This window comes from Panthera tigris, chromosome E1, assembly GCF_018350195.1.
Source record: "Panthera tigris isolate Pti1 chromosome E1, P.tigris_Pti1_mat1.1, whole genome shotgun sequence".
NCBI lineage: Eukaryota > Metazoa > Chordata > Mammalia > Carnivora > Felidae > Panthera > Panthera tigris.
In genome coordinates this window covers 10,332,177-10,353,748 of record NC_056673.1, presented here as the reverse complement: position 1 = coordinate 10,353,748, position 21,572 = coordinate 10,332,177, and the positions used below count along the sequence as shown (strand labels likewise).

General features: G+C 54.8%; 1 protein-coding gene across 1 annotated transcript; it reads right to left on the bottom strand.

Moving 5' to 3' along the window:
• Positions 1–1,473: 1,473 nt before the first annotated feature.
• Positions 1,474–20,736, bottom strand: LOC102962808 (multidrug and toxin extrusion protein 2). The gene is made up of 17 exons (XM_007080787.3): positions 20,542–20,736; positions 19,488–19,589; positions 19,154–19,222; positions 18,275–18,423; positions 17,499–17,541; positions 14,034–14,078; positions 13,703–13,800; positions 13,178–13,275; positions 12,091–12,204; positions 11,283–11,350; positions 9,935–10,043; positions 8,916–8,991; positions 8,414–8,483; positions 3,909–4,041; positions 3,742–3,836; positions 2,979–3,081; positions 1,474–2,015 (listed from the first exon to the last, which is right to left on the bottom strand). The coding sequence occupies exons 1-17, from the start codon at positions 20,734–20,736 to the stop codon at positions 1,795–1,797; spliced, it is 1,788 nt and encodes a 595-aa protein (XP_007080849.2). The 3' UTR covers positions 1,474–1,794.
• Between the last annotated feature and the right edge of the window lie 836 nt (positions 20,737–21,572).

Here is a 21,572-nt window from a genome sequence, read left to right as displayed (position 1 = left end):
TACGTCATATTTGATAAAAGTGGCATGATTTTTTTTTTTTTAATTTTTTTTTTTCAACTTTTTTTATTTTTGGGACAGAGAGAGACATAGCATGAACGGGGGAGGGGCAGAGAGAGAGGGAGACACAGAATCGGAAACAGGCTCCAGGCTCCGAGCCGTCCATCAGCCCAGAGCCTGACTCGGGGCTCGAACTCACGGACCGCGAGATTGTGACCTGGCTGAAGTCGGACGCTTAACCGACCTGCGCCACCCAGGCGCCCCAAAAGTGGCATGAATTTTAAGAAGATTCCTAGTGGGGAACCTCTTATGTCCCGATAGAGACCATTCTTTGGCCGGAAATTTTGCCCCAACGATAAATCCATTTTTGGCCTTCATCTGTTCAGAGGTGGTATTCATCAACTTTAAGTCCTTTCTCCCTGAAATTCTTAGCCAAGAAGATTTTCTCCAGCTCTGCTTTCTCTGTCCCTTACAGGTTTTTATTTTTTAAAGCACCTGTGGAGTTTAGGGTTTTTCCAGCTAAGCCCTCCTATCCCCATTTGCCAGTCTAAACCAAGTGTTTCCGTAAGAGTACTCCAGGAACACTAATTCCATAAGGTTTTACACAAACACTGATCCCACCACCCATCCTGTGTGTCAGCATTTGTAAAGCACACTAGCATCTCAAAGGATCCGAGTCCTGTAGAACCTGTGTGGCGTTTAGTGGGGGTCGTTTCCCAAACTTCCTTGACCGTGGAACCCTTTTCTCGCGATCCTTTTTCAACCCTAGAGCACCTCTGGGGAAACGACGGCATTGCTTCTCTGTTCCCCGTCCTCAGTCGTTTTGTTTGGTTGCCAGAAGCTAAGGTGTCTGTGTCACGGACGAGGGTATCAGCTTCTTCCTCCCTGTGAGCGGGAGGCCTGGACTGTCACCAGGTACCGAAAACAACATGAATTCACATTGACTCTTCAAACAGGGATTACATCCTGTGTGTACTTTTTTTTTTTTTTTTTATTGGCTTTGATCATTTTGTTTGTGAACGTGTGTAGAGCCACTGATGCCTAAGGGACTGTGGCAGCGGAGGCCAGACTGTCTCCACTTTGGATGACAGCGTGCAGCCTGAAAATATTTGGCAGTCCCAGGCCACAAAGACAAGCAGCCTGAAATCTGGGTCGGCGTTGCATTCACCCCCAGGCTGCATGGCCAAGCGATCGTCGATCTGGTTTTGCTACTCTTGTTTCTACCCCATCGCTGCTGTAAGAACAAGGGTTTCTCAAGGTCTGTGATCAGCACAATGCTGATGGAATGAAGGGTCTGTGGACGGCCACCTGCCCCTTCGGGGTTGCCAGTGCCTGGATCTGCAGGGGCCCGTGGGGCACGGGGCACAGGGCACATGGGAGGCGTGGCGAACCGGGCTGCCCATGCAGGGCCCGTGGGCCCCCTTGTCCAAGCTTCTCAAAGGCTTTGTGAACAGACGGGGGGGCGGCAGACTCACCTAGGAAATATGTAGCTTTTAATTGGGTAACTGGTTTTTTACATTGTGTCTTGATTTGAAATCTCCCGATTTGAGGCAACCCCAGGATTGTCCCTCTCCGGTTGGCTGACGTCCTCTTAAAGAGCAGAGCAGAGCAGAGCAGGCCAGGTCGACAGAACCGTCACGTCACACGAGGCGCCGGCCGAAGGTTTTGTTTTTGAGATGCGGTCCAAAGTGTCCATCCACCCGCACTGGATCCCCAGGGTGCTGTTGTAGGGGGACCGGTGTGGAGGCCTGTGGGTGCGGCCACCCTTGGCCTCCTTTCCGTCTCCGAGCCGCTCGGCTAGTGTCTGGCGGTCAGGACCCGGACGAGCAGCCCGGCCGTCAGCGTGCCTGACGCTATCCCCAGGGCGGCCCCGCGGCGGATGGCCAGCTGTCTGGCTGACAGTCTGCTGGCCGGAGCTGGAAGGGCCTGGGCTGCCTCCGGAGCCCTGAAGAGGTCCAGGTGGCTCTCGGGCCTTGAATACGTTGTCAGGGTGACGCCAGGAGAGGCACCCGTGGCCACTGCGGAGGCAAACAGGAGCAGTCAGTGGCGCCGGGGGCCTGGGAGACAGCTGTGGCCTTGGAACCAGGAAGCCTGGCTGCCTTTGTCACGCTGGGTGCAATGATGTGGGAAAACACCTCAACACGTGAGCGTGACGCAGAGAGAAAGCTGCTCGTAAGATCACGTGAGGCGCGTTCCCGTCTGAGCCTTGTGATGACACGCGATGGGGTGTCACTCCCACACGTGCCTTCGGAGCACGTCTTAAACGCTCAGACGGTCGGACCTCACCTTCGTCTCTCGTGACGCTCTAGGCTCCCGGAGTGTTTGTCAGCTAGCTCGCTGCTGTGTTGACGGCAGGGCCCCGGGGGAGATGAGGTCACCGGATAAGTGAGGGCTCTGGGCTGCGGATACCCAGACCTGGCGCCCCTCACCAGCCCGGGATGGGAGGGCCCCTGCGCCTCGGGCCGAGGCCATCGCTGCATCACAGAGACGCTGGATATACACCAGAGGTGCCCGCCTGTCTGATGGGGTACAGAGAGGCAGGCAGGGGAAGTGCCCCCCGACCAGCCGGTCCAGCCAGGCGGACCCGCCGAGACCCAGCTGCCGTAGGCCGGGATGTGGCCTTCTGGCCTGGGCCGGGCTTCCGTGGTGAGCACGTGCCCTTGAGTCTGATGGGCCCACACTGGGATCGTCTCACCTTTTCCAGTTGCGGGACCATCGTCGGGGGAGAGACCTAAGCTCTCAGCCTGGCTCCCTCACCCGAGGATGGGGCTACAGCTGGCTGCCTCACGAGGCTAAGGACGTGACGTGCTTCACGTGGGGCCTCTGAGTCACAGGGAGTGGTGTCGTCTTCCTGGCGCTTAGAACACCATGTTTGTGCCAAGAGGAGGACCGGCGGCTTGGACTTGTACTTGCCCGGGGCACACGAGGAAGAGGCTGCCACTGGCAGTGGGACCCACCTGGCTGAAGCACTGCGACGTTACCTGAAGAGGTGACGGCTTCTGCAGGCCCGGGTCGGGGGACCTTGGCCACCGTGGCCACCGTGCTGTCAGTGCTCTGCGGCAGCAGTCCGGCATGTTTCTGGGCCTAAAAGAGCAGATTCGGGGTCTTTGAGAGTGGACCCCCCCCCCCCTCCGTCTCTGCCTTCAGACCAAGCTGTCACCGTTACTGTGTCTGAGAAGCAGGCGTGGGCCTCCCCTGTTTAAAAAGTTCGGCCAAGGGGTGCCTGGGTGGCTCAGTCAATTAAGCGTCTGATTTCGGCTCAGGTCAGGATCTCACGGTTTGTGGGTTCGAGCCCTGCATTGGGCTCTGTGTTGACAGCTCAGAGCCTGGAGCCTGTTTTGGATTCCGTGTCTCCCTCTCTCTGCCCCTCCCCTGCTCATGCTCTATCTCTCAAAAATAAACATTAAAAAGAAAAAAAAAATGTTTGGCCAAGAGGATGTTGGACAGAGTGATGGTGTTCCCCCTTCCAAAGTCGGGCACACACTCTTGGGGGCTCATCCGGGTTCAGACTAGTTTGAGCTCTTTGCTTTGGTTTCAAGCAGCTTGGGCTGGCTGTGGAAGCTTTTTGGTGTGTGTGCCTCTCCTTGAAATTAGACCGTATCCTGGCACTGTCTGGGGTCCAGTTACGGTGCCCGGAGATGTTGAGGCTGAGGGGGCCCTTCCGTGACCCCCCGCCCTCCCAGCTCATCCCACAGGTCACTGCTGCTGAGGCCTGATGTGCTCTGAACATCTCTGCACGCTCACCTCCTCTGCAGCTAGCTTCCAGTCCATCCGGGTGGTGTAGACAGCAAACGCAGCAGCTCCCAGGAGGCTGCAGGCCAGCATGCCCAGCCAGAGGCCTGGGGGAGACAAGTGACAAATGGGGACAGCGTCCTCCCAGGCCTCCCCCCACTTTCCCTCGCAGCACATACCCATGATTCCCATTCTGACCACAAAGGTCAGAACAATGCCCAGCGGGAGGCCGATGACATAATACATGACCGTGTTCACGACGGCTCCAAAGGCCTGCTTGCCGCTTCCTCTCAGAACTCCGCTATAGACGCACTGGGAGGGGAGGCAGAAAGGGGCGAGAGGTGGGCGTGAGCCTGACGGCAGGGATCCTGCAGCAGGCTCCCTTCTAAGCCACTCATGTCGCACGGCCTGATTTCACTCTAAGCCCAACGATGGTGCTCTTGTCCCCATCCATGGGGAGACCGAGTCGGGGCAAGTCACTTGCCCACGGCTGCACAAGAGTAGTTGTGTCTTGAACACAACTCCAGAGGCCCCGTCTTCCCCTCCACACTAGGACTGCCTCTCTAGAAACTCAAGGTAAAATTGGAAACCGACCACCAGCTGGCCCCGGAGGCTGGACTGACGTCACACAGAGTTGTGTTGCCTTGGCAGTGCTGCTGTGGCAAATTACTGTAGATTAGTGGCTTGGAACAAGACACGTGCACTGGTTTCTGGTCCTGGAGGTTACGAGTCTGAAATGGGTCTCACCGCCCTCTAGTCAGGGCGGGTTCCTTCTGGAGGCCCCTGCGGAGAATTTGTGTGTCTTTGCCTTTTCTGGCCTCTATAGGCCGCCCTGCATTCCCGGCCCCCAGACAGTGGTGGCATCGGTCCACCCTCTGTGGCTGTCGTGGTGTTTCCATCTCCTTCTGTCTCCCTCCCCTCTCTCGCCTGTGAGAACCCTTGTGATTACTTTGGGTCATCTGGATAATCCACGATAATCTCCCCATGTCAAGACCTTTCACTTAGTCACATCTACAAAGTCCCCTTTTGCCACCTGACATTCACAGGTCTGGGGATCAGGATGTGGAGATCTTTGGGGGGCCATCATTCTGGATACCGCACGTGGCAAACAAAGGCGTCATCTGCTCCAGATGAGACACGCAGTCCTTGCTTGCTCCTGTCCCCGTAATGCTCACGGGCAAGAACGACTTTGGAGAAAGCACTAATCCTGCTTTATTTTCCTAGGGTCATCCTCCCAGCCTGATCTCAGCGCTGATGAACTAAAGAGCGACAGGCACAGCTCATGCTTGGGCAGTGCTACTGACGAATAGCTATTCGGTTATTTTCATTTTGTTAAGATAAAGGATGTGGAGCGGGGCGCCTGGGGGGCCTCAAGTCGGCTGAGCATCCGGCTCTTGGTTTCGGCTCAGGTCATGATCTCGCGGTTAGTGGGTTCAAGTCCCACACTGGGATCCGTGCTGGCAGCACAGAGCCTGCTTGGGATTCTCTCTCTCTCTCCCCCTCTCCCTGCCCCTTCCCCGCTCTCTCTCTCTCTCTCTCTCTCTCTCAAAATAAATAAGCTTAAAAAAAAAAAAAAGACGAAGGATGTGGAGTATTTTGTGGTTTGCTTTCACACTTTTGAGCAAAGAGGTAATGCATTCGGGATGGGAGGTGTGTGCCTCTTGAACTCTGAATGTGGCATGTTCGTTTCCCATTGTTATATATTTTGACATAGAAGATATTTTTTGGTTAGAAGAAGACTTCTCCCAAATTATGATTGATGAGCTCTAAACAAGTATATCTCAACCCCGGGGGCGACTTTCGCCCTCCAGGGGACACTTGGCAAGTGTCAGGGGATGGTTTGGGTTGTCACAACCCGAGGAGTGCTACCTGCAAGGGTTGAAGCCCTGAATGCTGTTAAACACCTTAAGGGTGGCCCCCTTACAACCAAGGATTCTCCATCCCGAAATGTCACAGTGCCAAGGTTGAGAAGCCCTTTAAAGCATTTTGAGTCACGGTGACAACGTCAGAGGCAAGCACCCAGGAAGGGCCAGTGGCCCCACCAGTCTGTGCGGTTGAGAAGGTTTGGGTCTGTTTGGGAGAGGCAGCGGACCGGTGCGCTAGGCAGGGATTTGACAGGAGGCGAAACAACCGGGTGGCGGGGAGAGGGAGCACGATACGTTCCACACATATTCCAAGTTGACTGCAGGCTGTGTGTGCACACAGCGGAGACCAGGGCAGGCCCCAGCCTCCCACACGTCATGGACAATGGAGCCTGTGTCGTGGACAATGGAGCCTGTGCACGTGGACGGAAGAGACACGCGAGAACCCAGAAGGAAGTAAGAGCCGGGCAGACTCGAAAACATCCCCCATGCACATTCAGATCCTTCGGCAGAGAACGGAAGCCTCACGAGCTGTCAGGTGTTTGAACACAACCTCCGACCAACAACTGCCTCAACACCGAGCTGTGCAGACAAAAGGGTGTGACCCCTAGGAAGCTAAGCCTAAAATAAGCATAGAGAAAAACCCAGAAAACAAAACTGAGTAGAGATCGCAGCTCCAGGCTGTAGAGGAGGCGGGATTCACAGAAATAAATAGTCCAGGTGAATTCCTAAATACGACAAGAGGCCTCAGAGAAAGGTCACACACGCTTTGACGTTCTCTGGGATGGGGCTGTGCAAGGCCACACAAGAGAATTCAATTAGAGACGCCGACAAGAAAGAAAAATGGGCATGCCCCCAATATTTGGTTAACACAAAAAATAAATAGCAGGAGAAAGTTTTCAATATTTTGAATGAAGAATAAAACGATATATCAAATTTAGTAGATGCCACTACCACGGTGCTTAGAAACGCACAGCCGTAAATGCCTATATCCAAAAAGAAGAAAGGCCTCAAATCCATAGCCTAATACCCCACATTAAGAAACAAGGAAGAGCAAACTCTACCCAAATAAAACAGAAGGATGGGGATAATGATGACAGGGGAAATTAGTGAAATCGACGACAGAAAAAAACAACAGAAAATCAACGAAACCCAAAATTTTAAGTCTTTGATAATATCCACAAAAAGGATGAACATTTGCCAAGGATTTGACCGTGGTAAAATAAGACCAAGAAAATAAGAAAGCGAAGACCCGAATGACCAAAGTCAGGTGTGAAAGAAGGGACATTACTACTGACCCTACAGAAAAAGATTATAAGAAAATACTATTAGCAACTTGGTGCCAGAGAATTAGACAAATTTAGTTGAAGTAAATAAGTTACTCGAAAGACACAGATTACTGAAAGTAACTCAGGGGGCGCCTGGGTGGCTCAGTTGGTTAAGCGGCCGACTTCGGCTCAGGTCATGATCTCACGGTCCGTGAGTTCAAGCCCCGCGTCGGGCTCTGTGCTGACAGCTAGAGCCTGGAGCCTGTTTCAGATTCTGTGTCTCCCTCTCTCTGACCCTCCCCCGTTCATGCTCTGTCTCTCTCTGTCTCAAAAATAAATAAACGTTAAAAAAAAAATTAAAAAAAAAAATGGAAGTAACTCAAGAAATAGAAAGTGAAGAGACAAATAAATTGAATTAATTTAAAAATCTTCTGACAGAAACCCAGGCCCAGATGGCTTCACTGGTGAATTCTGTCCAATATTTAAAGGGGAGGGGCGCCTGGGTGGCTCAGTCAGTTAAGCGTCCGACTTCGCTCAGGTCATGATCTCACGGCTCGTGGGTTCAAGTCCTGAATTGGGCTCTGTGCTGGCAGCTCAGAGCCCGGAGCCTGAAGCCTGCTTCGGATTTTGTGTCTCCCTTTCTCTCTGCCCCTCCCCCACTCGTACTCTGTCTCTCTCCAAATAAACACACATAATTTCAAAAATTAAAAAAAATAAAAATAAAATGAGGATTTGGGGGCACCTGGGTGGCTCAGTCGGTTAAGCATCCGATTTCAGCTCAGGTCATGATCCTGAGGTTCGTGAGTTCGAGCCCCACATCAGGCGTACTGACAATGTGGACCCCACTTGGGATTCTCTCCCCATCGCTCTCTCTGCCCCTCCCCCGCTTGTGCACATGCACATTCTTTCAAAATAATAAATGAATTAAAAAAATAATAAAAGGAGACTTCAGTGTTTTCTTGTTTTATGTCATGCTCTTTAAAATTCACATCATCCACATTTGTGAGTTTATGTGGGTGTAATTTTTCAGGTGTTTTTTTTGTTTTGTTTTTGTTTTTTTTGCCAATCCGCATGCGTCTTTTGGCTTGTTGGAATTGCAGAAGAGAAGGGGATTCATTGTTTTGAATAATAATAGAATTAATCCAAGCAGACACATTGGGCACTTACTACAGAGTTAGCCCTTTACAAGTTTTTTAACTTTTATTTATTTTTTAATGTTTATCTATCTTAGAGAGAGAGAGAGAGAGAGAGAGAGAGAGAGAGAGAGAGACAGAGCATGAGCAGGGGAGAGGCAGAGAGAGAGGGAGACACAGAATCTGAAGCAGGCTCCAGGTTTTGAGCTGTCAGCACAGAGCTGGACTCGGGGCTCGAACCCTCTGTGAGATCATGACCTGAGCTGAAGTCGGACATTTAACCGACAGAGCCACCCAGGCGCCCCATCCCCCTTTACATGTTTGAATGGGTTAATCCTCGCAGCCCGACGAGGCCTCAGGGAGGGCCCGTGAGCATGGACTCGTACAGGGGAGTCTGGCTTCACATCAGGGCAGTACTCACACAGATGGCCTCAAAGAGCTGAAAGACGGTGTAAATTGGCAAGACCTTGTTCACCAGGGCAATGACTTGTCTGCGGGAGAAACCGGAAAGAATATTCACTTGGAGCATTAAGACATCACTGCGTTCTTGAGACCCACGCCCTCCCTGTTGTGCCTCCTCCTAAAAATGATTGGAACGGAAGTAGTTACCCCCCCCCCCACACACACACACAAACCTGACACTCCCAGCCCTAAGTTTCTGCATGGAGCCCTAAGCTCCAGGAGAGCCCCGCAATGTTGTACTGCCTGCCCTCGGCATCCTGTCTACGGACCAGCAAGTGACAGAGGCCATGGTCCGGGGGGAGAAGCATCAATGCTAGCTTCTTCCCAGCAAGAGCAAAGTCGAGGCTGGTCCTGCTTCCTCTGGACCTGGTGCTGAGCCAGCCAGGTGACGAATCTCTGAGGACCAGCTGCAAGCCACTCTGACATTTCCCAGAAGTCAGTGAAGAAAACTGATTACCTACTCATCATTTGTAAAAATACGCCCCAGTTTATTTTTCAGGGTGCTCAGCACGATGCACACAACCAGCGAGGTGCCGCCTGGAAGAGACCAAAGGAAGAGCATTTGCCCCCAACCCCTGGAGGAGCAGCTTAGGTCAGTGCAAGGCAGGAAGGCATAGGAAATGCCTTTCCCCCTGTGGTTCTCAAAGTGGGGTTCCGGGACCAGCAGCAACAGCATCACCTAGTAACTTGTTAGAAATGGAGGTTCTCAGGGGCGCCTGGGTGGCTCAGTCGGTTAAACATCCGACTTTGGCTTCGGTCATGATCTCGCCGTCTGTGAGTTCGAGCCCCGTGTCGGGCTCCGTGCTGACAGCTCGGAGCCTGGAGCCTGCTTCAGACTCTGTGTCTCCCCCTCTCTCTGCCCCTCCCCCACTCACGCTCTGTCTGTCTCTCTCAAAAATAAATAAACATAAAAAAAAGAGAAATGGAGGTTCTCAGACCCCATCTCAGACCTACTGAATCAGAAACTCCATGGGGGGGGGAGGCCTGCCAATCTGATTCTAATCTTTCCAGCTGATTCTGATAGTCTAAAGCCTGAGAACCACTGGTGTCCACAGCTGATCTGAATCTGTCAGCCTCAGAAAGCAGAGCCCGGGAAGGGGACACAAGATCGGTTGGTCCTGAGGGGTGGGATGGGGCAGGTCCTGAGATCCTTGGGGATGCTGGGAAGGCAAATTTGCAGAAGGCCCCTGGACATGGAGGCAGAAGTCTGGGGAGAAGGGGACTTCACAGGGTCACATGAAGGTGGAAACTGGTGACCTGTCCCTGGGAGAACCCGAGAACAGCAGCAGGGAAGGAATGCAGGACAAGAGAGGTTTGCTGGTGAGGGGGAAGAGGAGGGAGTGGGGGTGGGGACGGGGGGAGGGTAGGAGGGTGGCGTCAATTCAGCTGGGGCTCCTCTGGGCCGGGTGTTGCAGATTTGTCCCCTGCCCCAGGCTCCAACTTCCCAAGCCCCGCCCCCACCCCGGAGGATTCCACCCACCTGTGCAAAGCATGCCTGACTTGGCCCACCGCTTGGCTTGCACTGTATCTGCAGCTCCCAGGGCCATCCCCACACGGACACAGACGGCGTTGCTGAGCCCCAGGGGAATCTGCGATCAGAGATAAGGGGCCATCAGTAGAATCAACCTCCTGCCCCTGGAAGGGGCTGGGGGGCTGGATCCTGAGCCAGGAAGAGGCTTGTGCCGGGGGAACAGCCCTCTAACCCTCCATGAGGGGGCCAGCTGGAGGAAAGCAGGAAGACAGGATGGATCCCAGGAAGGCAGCGTGAGGAGAGAGGGCATTCACAGCTGAGGTTGGGAGATGGGGTGGGGGCACCCTCAGCAAGCCCGTCAGTCCTGCCCCCACCGGCACCATCAGACATCACAGGCAGGGGCGCCTGGGTGGCTCAGTTGGTTGAGCGTCCGACTTCGGCTCAGGTCATGACCTCACGGCTCGTGAGTTCGAGCCCCGTGTCGGGCTCTGTGCTGACAGCTCGGAGCCTGGAGCCTGCTTCCGATTCTGTGTCTCCTTCTCTCTCTGCCCCTAACCCACTCATATTCTGTCTCTGTCTCTCTCAAAAATAAATAAACATTAAAAAAAAAAATTAAAAAACAAATCACAGCCAGACTGGCCCTGCAACCAGAATCAATGTGTTGCCAAAACCTCGTAAGTAAGTGCATTTTTAAGAGTTGAATGTGGTCTTAAGTATGCCAGAAAAGCTCCCTGTTAGAAAAACAAAATTCTGGGAAAACCCTTTGTAAAATTAAGCACCTTATACCTTAGTGCTGTAAGTGTAGACTTTTGTGAATCATTTCCTTAAACTCAGACTGCATGTCCCCAAGGGGTCGCAGTCTGCATGTCCCCAGGAAGCTGGCAGAGGCATACGCAGTCACATAGACAACTCATGTCTCTGTAAGAAGAGGAGGGAGCTATGGGGCTGGGGGGGGGGGTGTGGGGGACAGCAATGAACCCCCCAGCCAGGGACGCGGTCACCGAACTCTCGCTGACTCGGGTTTGCAGGAATGTGGGCCTGCTGCTAAACGGAATGTCCCGTTTTCCAAGAAAATGCAAAACTTCAGATTATGATGTGAAATATTCCCGTTTTTAAGTGGCACTGATTAATTTAAAAAGACTAACATCATGGGAGTTCAGTATTGCTCTCGGTGGAGCAGCTGGGGGCCACCTGTGTGTGTCTGGCAGGGCCCGGACCTAATGGGCACAAGGAGGTCATCTGAGAGAGAGATGGCCTTTAGGAGGACAGCCTGCCCCTCTTCTGTGACACCCCAGGCCGTCAGCGGGGCCGGGCCGGCATGGAGGGCGTGCGAAAGTTACCGCCATAAGATACTCACCATGTAGACTGTGGTGGCCAATTCGTAGATGATGGCCTGGCCGGAGAGGTCCAGTACGCTGAGCAGGCCTGCGGAAGAGACACGCGGTGAGCTCACGGACACGGAACAGGACTCCCCTCTGCTTTGGAGGCCAAGGAGCAAATGACTTCCAAGGGCAGCTTTGCAACAGAAAATGTTCCCGTTTGGCCTTCAGCCTGGCAGGAAAATCCCACCCAGCTGCGGTGGAATTTCTTACGGGCTGTTCGTTCCCGGTATGGTTTGACTTTCAAGTTGAAAGTCCTTGGTGTACATGGCATATGGAGAGAAAAGAGACCTGGACCAAGATCAGGAGACCCAAGTTTGGGTCCCAGCGCTGCCACTGGGACTCCGGGCAGTCTCTTGTTCTTGGGGCTCAGTTTACCTATCTGTAAATGAGGGGCAAGGGTTGGACCAGGTGCTCTCTCAGGGCAATTCTCTCACAGGGCCTTGCGATTCCTGGGCTGCGTGGACTCTGCACGAGGTGCTCCGGGGAGCACAGGCGCGTCAGGTGAGAGCCCCCCACGCCTGCCTGGCCCCTGCACGCTCACACCCACGTTGGTTCCGTCCCTCGCTTCCCCCACTGACTCCAACACCTGCCCAGGGCCAGGCCCAGGGCCAGGCCCAGGGCCATGCTGGGTTCCTGACATGAAAAGCCCAGGCCTACCTTCTGGGAGCGCACAACCTGGAGAGAGCAACAGCCCCGACCTGGCCGAGGCCGCCAAACCACCCATCCGGAGAGGGGGCTTCCGGGCTGCCCACACGGTTCCCCGAGCCGCGCTCCCCTACATACCCATGAGGAAGCTCCCGATCTCGTAGGCCCACCACTCCATGCACACCATGAGCATGCTGGGAATAGCCAGAGAGAAGAAGGGGCCCCAGTCCTGCAGGCACTGGCCGGACCAGCCTAGGAACAGAAGCCCCGCTGGAGCGCTGAGCAGGGAGCCCATCGCGCATGCGCACCCACTGGCCCGAGCCCCTGCCAGCCCTTGGCTCCGCCCACTCCCGGGCTCAGCTCCGCACGCCCAGGCCTCCTGTGTTTTGCCACCCGGTGGCTCGGGATGGGAGCCTCAGGCGTGGGTGAAGGTCGCCCGCTCCACCCGTGACACCACGAGATCTTGGGCAACTACCCTGCTCTTTCTGGCCTCCATTCCCTCCTCTGAAAATCTGAGTTCTTTGCCCAGACGCCCCAGAGGGGTTGCTGGGAGGATGGCATGAGGTCAAGGTCAAAGGATTGGATTCTCGGGGCAGATAGGGCCGTGCGGACAGGGAGAGCAGAGTGGCCACACAGGACTCCCTGCCCTGTGAATGAGGCCCCGTCCGGAGGGGCTGGTCCGCAAATGCCCGAAAGCGGACCCCACAGTCTACAGAGTTAGCTTTCAGGAGGCAGGAAAGCTCAGAACCGGGAGTGCAGGGGCACGGGTTTGAGTCCAGCCTCACCGGGCGCCGCCTCTGGCGTTTTGAGCAAATTGTTTACCCTCACTCCATCTCCTCCAGGTAAGTAAAATGGGGATTATAAGGTGGTGTGGAGTAACTGGGGGTCGGAAATGTCGAGCACTCGACCCACTGCTGACACCTAGGGTTTTACCTGCGATCAGGGAGCTGGCCAGAGAGTCCCCTGGGGTCTGTCCCCAGCAGGGCTCTGCGCCTATCACATTGGATGGGGGGCACCTGGGCCTTTGGGGGTAGGGGTGCTGAGGGGTAGAGCAAAGGGGAAGGAGCCCCTGAAGGGAAGTGGAGGCAAGCCCGAGACAAGACTCCTCCAAAGGGGCTCCCACCGGGCCTTCCGTCCACCTGCCAAATGAACACCCCATACCCGAGCCGGGGTCCTGCCTGCTGCTGGTCTGCTCAGCCCCCCAAAGGCAGGGTGGCCCCCACACCTGCCCACGTCTCCAGGTGTAGCTTCTTCAGCACAATGTAGAGAAAGAGGAAGATGGTCTGCAGGATGTGGGAGATAGTGTTGGCGTAAGCAGAGCCCCTGGGAAAGGAGAGAGAGCTGAGCTGGGGCCAGGGGCCGACTCTGGCCCTGGGGGCAGGGGACTTCTCCCCTGAAGCCAGCATGGAAGGGAAGGGGGCCCAGGCATGGCGCAGCCAGCACCCCCATCCAGAGATCAGCCACACCCAGGAACCTTAGTACAGTGTCCCTGAGTCCCCCTGCCAGGTCCCAACGCTCGGCTTCTCCTGAGGGGCTGGGGCAGGGATGAGGAGGGCTCCTCTCCTTGTCTCCTTGGTGGGGAGTCCCCCAGAACTTGAGGGACCAGCCCCCCATTTCCTCATGACACCCCACTTCTGGACAGCAGGGGCAGCCTCTGCCCTTTTGGCAAGGCAGGGATGGCAACTGACCTGCCCCCGTCAAGGGTGGGGTGCCTGGTGGGCCCCTGCAGCCCAGTGGTCCCGGTGCTCACCTGACCCCCAGGCTCAGCACGGAAACCAGGATGTAGTTGCCCAAGCCATTGATGCAGTTGCCCACAATGCCACTGAGGACTTGGGGCCAGACGATTCCCTGAAATAAACAACCACTGGCCTTGCTGGGGCGGGGGGCAGGGCCAGGGGGTGTGGACAAGCCCGGGGACGTCCAGGGGTTGGCAAGAGGCTGGGGACACGCGGCTCGTTACTGGGCCTTGGTCAGTAGGTTCACAGAGGGTGCCGAAAGGGGAAAAGCCCCAGGCACCCCTTCTCGCTGGAATGGGGCAGTGTGTTGGGGCAGGGGTCGCCCCTCTGGCCAGGGACCCGTACCTGATTTTGCAAATACTTTGCCAGCAGGCTGTAAAGAAAAATCGCCTGTGTGAAATAAAAACAAAAAACCAGACACGCGCATAAACAACGACTACCAAAAAAGCAAAACAAACAAGCACATGATGAACATCAGGAGGTATTTCCCTGGTACCTGAGTGAGGGGCAGTTATTTCACCAAAATAGGTCTGGGACCCCACAGGTGGGCAGAAGCCCACTTAGCATCTCAGGTGCGCTCTGGCCCTGCCTATGGGGAGAGGCCCCCTCAAGGCTCGAGCTCCACCGCAGACGAGATACGCAAGCAGCGTTGGCTCTCACAAGGCTTGTGTAAGAGGCCCAGCGCCTAACAGGCCTCCTTGCTGCCGGCTGGGACCTTGCATCAGCTCAGGAAGGCCACCCAGGGGCCCGTGCACAGAAGGGCCCATCAGAGTCCAAATCCGCGGGTTGTGACTGCCCTTGAGCCTGGCTCTGGCTGCTGGAACCAAGAATCTGGAGGGAGAGGCCTTGGGCTGGGCAGGGAGATGGGGACCCGGCATTGTGGCCACCGGTAGGCCCTGCTGAGGGCGTTCAAGCCCCCGTGGGGTGGCAGGACCTTTCCTTTCCGGGGAGGACAGAGAGGGCCTGCGTGTCATTGTGTGCATGTCAGGGGTGCTGCCCCTGCCCTTTCTGTCCTCTGCCAAAGCCTGTCCCAGGGCCTGCGCCCTGCTACCCCACCCCTTCCCTTTGCTTCCCTTTCCCTTCTGCTTCTCCTCAGTATAGCACGGGGCTTAAGAGCATGAGCTGGAACAGACTGCCTGCGTTCAAGGGTTGGCTCTGCTTTTTACGAGCTGTGTGATCTTAGGCAAGTCACTTAACCTCTCTGTGCCTCAATGTCCTCATCTATAACGGGGATGATAATGTGTGTATGCTATGTATCCATATATATTTAAAGTTAATATCAGAAAATACCTATAAAACAGTATATGGCCCATTTAAGCATTCCAAATGTTAGGTAAGCGTTATGTAAATCCCGTTTGTCATTTTTATTATTACTTTACTGGTAAGTTTTACAGCAGCATTTTAAGGCAGGGACTTGCTTCAGTTGGTAAAGGCGTTGCCACAGTTTTGACGCTCTAGGAGGTTTCTCCCCTGACCCAGCCCAGGTGGCCCTGTTTGGCAAGACACCATCACCTTGGTCTGAAGGGCTGAAGTATGTGCTCTAGCAAACCCTTGGAGGAGACAGACTGGCCTTTGCAGGTGGTTTCCATAATACAACGGAAATCTGGACCTGACCAGACCCCAGAGGGGTCATGGCACTGGCCTCTCAGGCAGGCGGGTGCAGCCGGGGTTCCTCCTGCCAGGCCTTGGCATGCTTTAAAGCACCCCATCTTCACCCTTCCCTGATCGGTCCTCAAGCACCCCACCCCCTGGTGTCATAGAGGGTAAAGGGGAGCTGTTGTTCCAAAGACACAACACTGCCAGCTAGTGACGCGTGTCACTGATTCAATAAATCAAATAGAGTAGCAATGGATTCCAGAGCAGACATACAGGCCACGGGGTCAGGTGAGAAATCTCAGAAACCGACCTGACTAGATGCATTGCTTAGCTGGGATTTAACGAATTAGTGGAGAAAGGGGAGAACAGGCAATAATTAGTCTTACTTATAAGTGTGTTAGGTAGATTAGAATCTGAAGTGTAAAATAAAAGCCACGAGAGGGCTCAAAGAAAATATGGGCAAAATGTTTATATAATCTTGCAATGGGTTAAGTGGTTTTAAGTTCATCAAAGACTTCATAAAGAATGGGATTTATGGGTCTGTTACATATACATTAAAAATTCCTGAGGTCAAGGGTGTGCCTGGGGGGCTCAGTCGGATAAACATCAGATTCTTGGTTTCCGCCCGGGGCATGATCTCACGGTTCATGGGTTCGAGCCCCACATGGGGCTCTGAGCTGACCGTGTGGCGCCTCCTCGGGATTCTGTCTCTGCCCCTGCCCTGCTTGCTCTGTCTCTCTCAAATAAATAAACTTTAAAAAAAAATTTTTTTTAATTCTTTAGGTCAAAAATATCAAAAAATTAGAAGGCAAGTGACCAACTTAAAAAAAAAATTAACAGGCAAAGGGTTAAGATACTAGTTAACAAGAGTTATAATAATTAGGAAAAGATTAACCCACTAAAAAAGGGTCTGGACAGTTCTCAGAAGAAAAACAAAATGATGAAAAAAATACATGAAAAAAAATGTTCATTAGCAATAACACGCATGTGAAAACTGTTCCTAGTTGGGAAAAAATTTAAAAAAAATTTTTTTTTCTAATGTTTATATTTGAGAGAGAGAGAAACAGAGCAAGTGAGGGAGGGGCAGAGAGAGGGAGACACAGAACCTGAAGCAGGCTCCAGGTTCCAAGCTGTCAGCAAAGAGCCCCACGTGGGGTTTGAATCCACGAATGTGAGATCACGACCTGAGCGAAAGTCGGACATTCAACCAACTGAGCCACCCAAGCGCCCGGCGAAAAATATTTGAGTAATAGTACACTGACAAGAGTGTTGCTAGTGGGGGTAAAAATTTCTGATACAAATTGGTATCAGAAGCCATTGACAGAACAACACCAATTCCCATGATGCGCCTGAAGGAAATCGTTACAGATACAAAGATTTTTCTTTTTTTTTTTTTAATTTTTTTTTTCAACTTTTTTTTTTTAATTTATTTTTGGGACAGAGAGAGACAGAGCATGAACGGGGGAGGGGCAGAGAGAGAGGGAGACACAGAATCGGAAACAGGCTCCAGGCTCCGAGCCATCAGCCCAGAGCCCGACGCGGGGCTCGAACTCACGGACCGTGAGACCGTGACCTGGCTGAGGTCGGACGCTTAACCGACTGCGCCACCCAGGCGCCCCCAAAGATTTTTCTATAAGAACGCTTAGCACAATCTTCTTTCCGATAGTGAATATTGGAAACAACCTGAATACCTGACAAAATAGGATTGGTTGATAAATCATGACCCTATAGGATAGTGCATAGCCTCTGAAATGGATACTGTGGGAGGCTATTTAATCGTATCAAGAGACTAATGTCAGGGGGAAAGCAGGTAATAACACAATATTACGCACATTGACCCTCTTTCAAACTGTACACGTGTATGTGTGTTTGAACCCACGCGTCCACGCGCAGAAATAATCCTGGGAAGGGATCTGACCCTAGAGTCTCTCTGGGTGGCAGGATTAGAAGTGATTAAAATGTTTTCTTTCCCACAGTTTCTCCAGTGAATGGTTTTCTCATCAAAAAACATGCCATGCTACGTCTTGAAAGTCCAATCTGCGTGGACGGAATGGGACTGCAATTCTGCTGTCCCTTCGGCCAGCCTCAGTGGCACAGCGGAAAGTCGCTGCGGGCTCACGGGCTTCCCCAGCACGTGGGGCGGCAAAGAAAAAGCCAGAGTTTAGGGGGGTGGAAGTCCACCGTCCTCCCAGCTCCGTGGACAGTGACACTTACCGGAAGTGCCGGGCTGAAGATGAGCACATACTCTTGAGTTAACCTGCGAAGGAAACAGAAGCTCCGGAACTGACCAGGCTGTGCCCGGGGCATCTGGGTGGCTCACTTGGTTAAACGTCCAACTCTTGGTTTCAACTCAGGTCATGATCTCACAGTTTGTGAGTTCGAGCCCCGTGTGGGGGCTCCATGCTGCCAGTGTGGAGCCTGCTTGGGATTCTTTCTCTCTGCCCCCTCCTGTGCTCTCTCCTCCCTCTCTCTCTCTCTCTCTCTCTCTCTCTCTCTCTCTCAAAATAAATAATAAATAGAAATAAACTTAAAAAAAAATAAGCAAATGACTTGCCCATCCTATAAAATGAACACACTATTCCCACGAGGGGACATTTCTAAGATTACTAATAAACGGTGTGATTCATCTGAACTTGGTTCAGCCCTTCTGTCTCTTTTTTGGAAGACGGTGTAGTGCACACTTCAAGTCTCCAAAAGCATCTGGGAAGCCCCAGCTACCTGCTGGGACAGGCAAATCCCATCCATTTTTCTGCCTTTCCTCCTGAATTAAAACTGGCCCTGTATCCTCCCCCTGCTGGTCACAGCTGGAATCGCATGCCGGGCGGGAGAGTCCAAAAACCAAGAACCTTCCCCATAGGAGCTGCACTTGTGACGGCTTGTGACCCAGAGAAGCACGGGGGCCTAGGGCATGGCTTCTTTGGCAGCATGGTTGTGGGGGGGGGGGGGGGGTGGGGTCCCTCCCCGGGTTCCCGGCAGAAGCCAAGCAGTACCTGGACACGGCTGGGTCCTGCCTGAAGAGAAGCAGGATGTTGTGGGTGTTGAGGAAGAGTGCCCAGCAGGGGAGGCAGCAGAGAAGCATCACCAGGGTGCTCCTTTGCAGGATGACCCCCACGTGCTTCTTGTTGGGGCTCCCGAAGCTCTGCAAAAGAGCCCATCCCTGGGTCAAGCTGCTCACACCTTCAGTGCCTTCTGTCTGTCCCCTGGGTGAGCCCAGCCAGGGCATCAACCTCCTAGCCAGTGCTGGTGCCGTGGGGACGGACCCAGGACACGACAGGCACCTGTCAACGCCTCGGTAGCAGGCATTTGGCCCCCTTTGATTGCAGCATGGTTGGCGGGGGGGGGGGGGGGCGGGGAGGGGCTTCCTCTGCAGGGGCTCAGCCCGCTGCGGTTATTTGCTGAGCACTAGCTCCACGCCAGGCTCTGTCTACCCGTTGTCCCCGGTTCTTCAAAAGCGCCTAAGTAGGAAGGCGTTATTCTCAGGGAAGCTCTGAGAGCACTGTCAAGTCTCCATGCTGATAAGGGGCAGCCAGGACCAAGCCCAGGTCCCCGGGCCCACTGTGAGTCCAGACCCCCCCACCCCCCAGGAAAGCTGAGCCCCGCTGGGCTGTGGCACCCCCCCCCCACCCCGGGGGCAGGAGGGGTCCACTCTGTGCACCCCTAGCATTTGACACGTGAGGTCAGGGAACTGCTTCTGCCCCATTCCCTCCATGGCTCTCTAGCCCGTCTGCTCAGACTCTTTCAAAATGAAGGGTCTAATTCCCTGATGGCACACAATCCTTGCAGGCAGGCCGGGACCAGCCGTGTCCCCCCCCCCCACCCCCGCCTGTTTGATGGGCACCCCATCGCCCGACTCCAAAAGGCACACCTACCTGGGACATCAAGGTGTCACAGGCTGAGGACAAGCCTATTCCTATGGAAATTCCACAGACATTGACAAACTGGAGCCACGCACAAGAGAAAACACAGGGCTTGTCAGGGCCCAAGGAGGGGACCCTAGGAGGGGACCCTCCATCTAGGGGAGGCCACCCACCAGCAGCTCTGACCTGCAGCTGAGTCAGAGACACTGCCCCCTCCTGGCCAGGCCCGGCCTGCGCGTGCCATGTGCCGTTGAGCGAGGCCCCCCCCCAGGTCCCAGCTCTGAATGCAGCTGTCAGCCCTCGTGGTGTCTTCTGGGGGCGGAATGGAGCAGGGAGCTATACTCACGGCCACCGAGAGGGTCACTGACGCCAGCTCCACCTTGCCCAGGTGCCCACAAAACACCGAGCTCACAATGTGGATCATGAAAGTCAGCACCTGGAACAAGAACTAGAGAAAAGCAGCCAGGCTCAAGGGCCCTGTACAGCCCAGCCCCACACAGAGGCGTCTCCAGGTCCTGTGGGGGCCTCACACCCTGCAAACGAAACAAAACAGAAAACCACAGGGCCCTGGGGCCAATCCCCCCGCCCCAAGGAAGCTGGCGTTGTGGCTGAGCCAGACACAGCGATCGGGGCTGGAAGTCAGGTGACCCGAGTCTTGCTCCCGTCCTGGAGTCAGCAGCTGTGTTAACCTCTGTGGTTAACCTCCAGGCTCCGGTTTCCCTGCCTGAAAGTGCAGGAATGCACAAGAAGCACTCAGCAACACAGAGCCTGGAGCCCAGAGAGCTTGATTCAAGCATCCAACCCTCTACCGATCATTTGGTCAGGTCACATACACGCAAAAAGGTGAGCCCGATGCGGGGCTTGAACTCCCGAACCGTGCGATCACAACCCGAGCCGAAGTCGGACGCTTAGCTGACTGAGCCACACAGGCGCCCCGCATTGTATCTGCAGCTTTTATGGGGTGCCCATATTGATTCGTCTTTGTGGTCAGAAAAAAAAAAAGGATAGCTAAAGCAATTTTCCCGTGGGACATAAAATGGGCAGAGGCTCCCTTCTTCCCCCTGTAGCAGAGGCCCCCGGACTCCTGCATGAATGGGTCTCATTCGTCACCCTAGGGATTTTAGCCCAGCCTTCCCATTTGTTTCCTAAGGAGGACACACCTGTCCCTCCTTGAGTGGGGCTGCTGAGCGAGGTCAGGCCCCACTGCCACACCATGCACCTGTCCACGGACGGCTGTCCTGTAGTCACCTGCTGTGGGCGGTGACCTCTGGTGCAGCCTGGACATGGTCAATGTGGGCAGTTCCTGGGGACAGGTGTGAGCGGCTCCTGGCATAGCCCTTTCACACCTGGACGGCAGCTGCCGCCAGCCTTACTGCCTGCCCCTCACATTGTCTACTTACCAGGGGTCCGGAAAGGGCAAAGAGCGTCCACACCTCGGCCCCAAAGCCGACAGGGACCAGCCTGCGGAGGGCAGGGCAACAGCCCCCTCGGTCTGGGGGGACCGTGTCCCGAACGCTGTCCAGTTCAAGACTGGGCTGCCGGCCACCCTGCATGCCTGAGCGCTCCTGCAGCCAGCCTTGCCCAGCCAAGCCCATGCTACTTTGCAGCCTGGCTAATGAGTAAGGGGCAGGAGGAGGGGCCGCTGCGGCAGCCTATCACACAAGCCCAGCGTCCCTGGGTTCTGCCACCAGAGGGGGACAGGATAGAGTCCTGGGCACCTGGGAGTCACCCAGGCTGGTGCCTGTGGGGGCCTTGTGTCCGCGGTCCCAGGGCGGTCCCAGGGCGGTCAGCTGCAAAGCCCCGGGAGGAGGAGGTTTGGGGCAGTGTGGGGGCACACGGGGCCCGGATGGGCTGCGCTGAGGCACTGGGCATGCTACCCCTCGGCATGATGGTGCCCGTGACGACTCCCATTTCACAGATGAAACAGTGGAGACTCAGAAAGGCAGGGAGCAGAACCTGGATTCCGTCCAGGTGGGCAGCGTCCAGAGCTCTGCCCCGGGAGTCGTATGGTGGGAGGGGGCAGCGGCCTGGAACCAGGAGCTAGGATACCTGGGGAGGGACTCCCAGCCCTGCCTCTGCCCACCATCCCTTTGGGCAGCATCCCCGAGAGCCAAGTGGTGACCCCACTTGGGCAAACCGCTCACCCCTCTCACCCTCCATTTTTTCCAGGTTCCTCTCTGGCCCGACCAGTTCACCTTCTTTCTCTTCCACGCAGGGGTGGCCTACGTCCTACCAAGGACAGGCAGGGCAGACCAGACCATGGGAGGCTCATAACTACCACCGTACTTGGCCCAGTCCTGGATCAGGCTTCAGGATGTGCGAGCTGCACAGAGGGAGGGAGGGAGGGAGGAGCAGACCCCCCCCCCCCGCCCCCCGCCGAAGGAGAGGAGTGAGGATGAAAACAAACCAAAGATGTGCATTCCAACCCACG

What these genes read in the sequence shown, in the direction of transcription:
- LOC102962808 (XM_007080787.3), bottom strand. Translation starts at nt 20,736, where the DNA reads ATGGGCTTGGCTGGGCAAGGCTGGCTGCAGGAGCGCTCAGGCATGCAG. An exon ending in GTGACACCTTGATGTCCCAG is followed by an intron (nt 18,424 to 19,153) that starts GTAGGTGTGCCT and finishes GCTCTTTTGCAG; the next exon opens with AGCTTCGGGAGCCCCAACAA. An exon ending in AGAAGCCGTCACCTCTTCAG is followed by an intron (nt 2,016 to 2,978) that starts GTAACGTCGCAG and finishes TTGCCTCCGCAG; the next exon opens with TGGCCACGGGTGCCTCTCCT.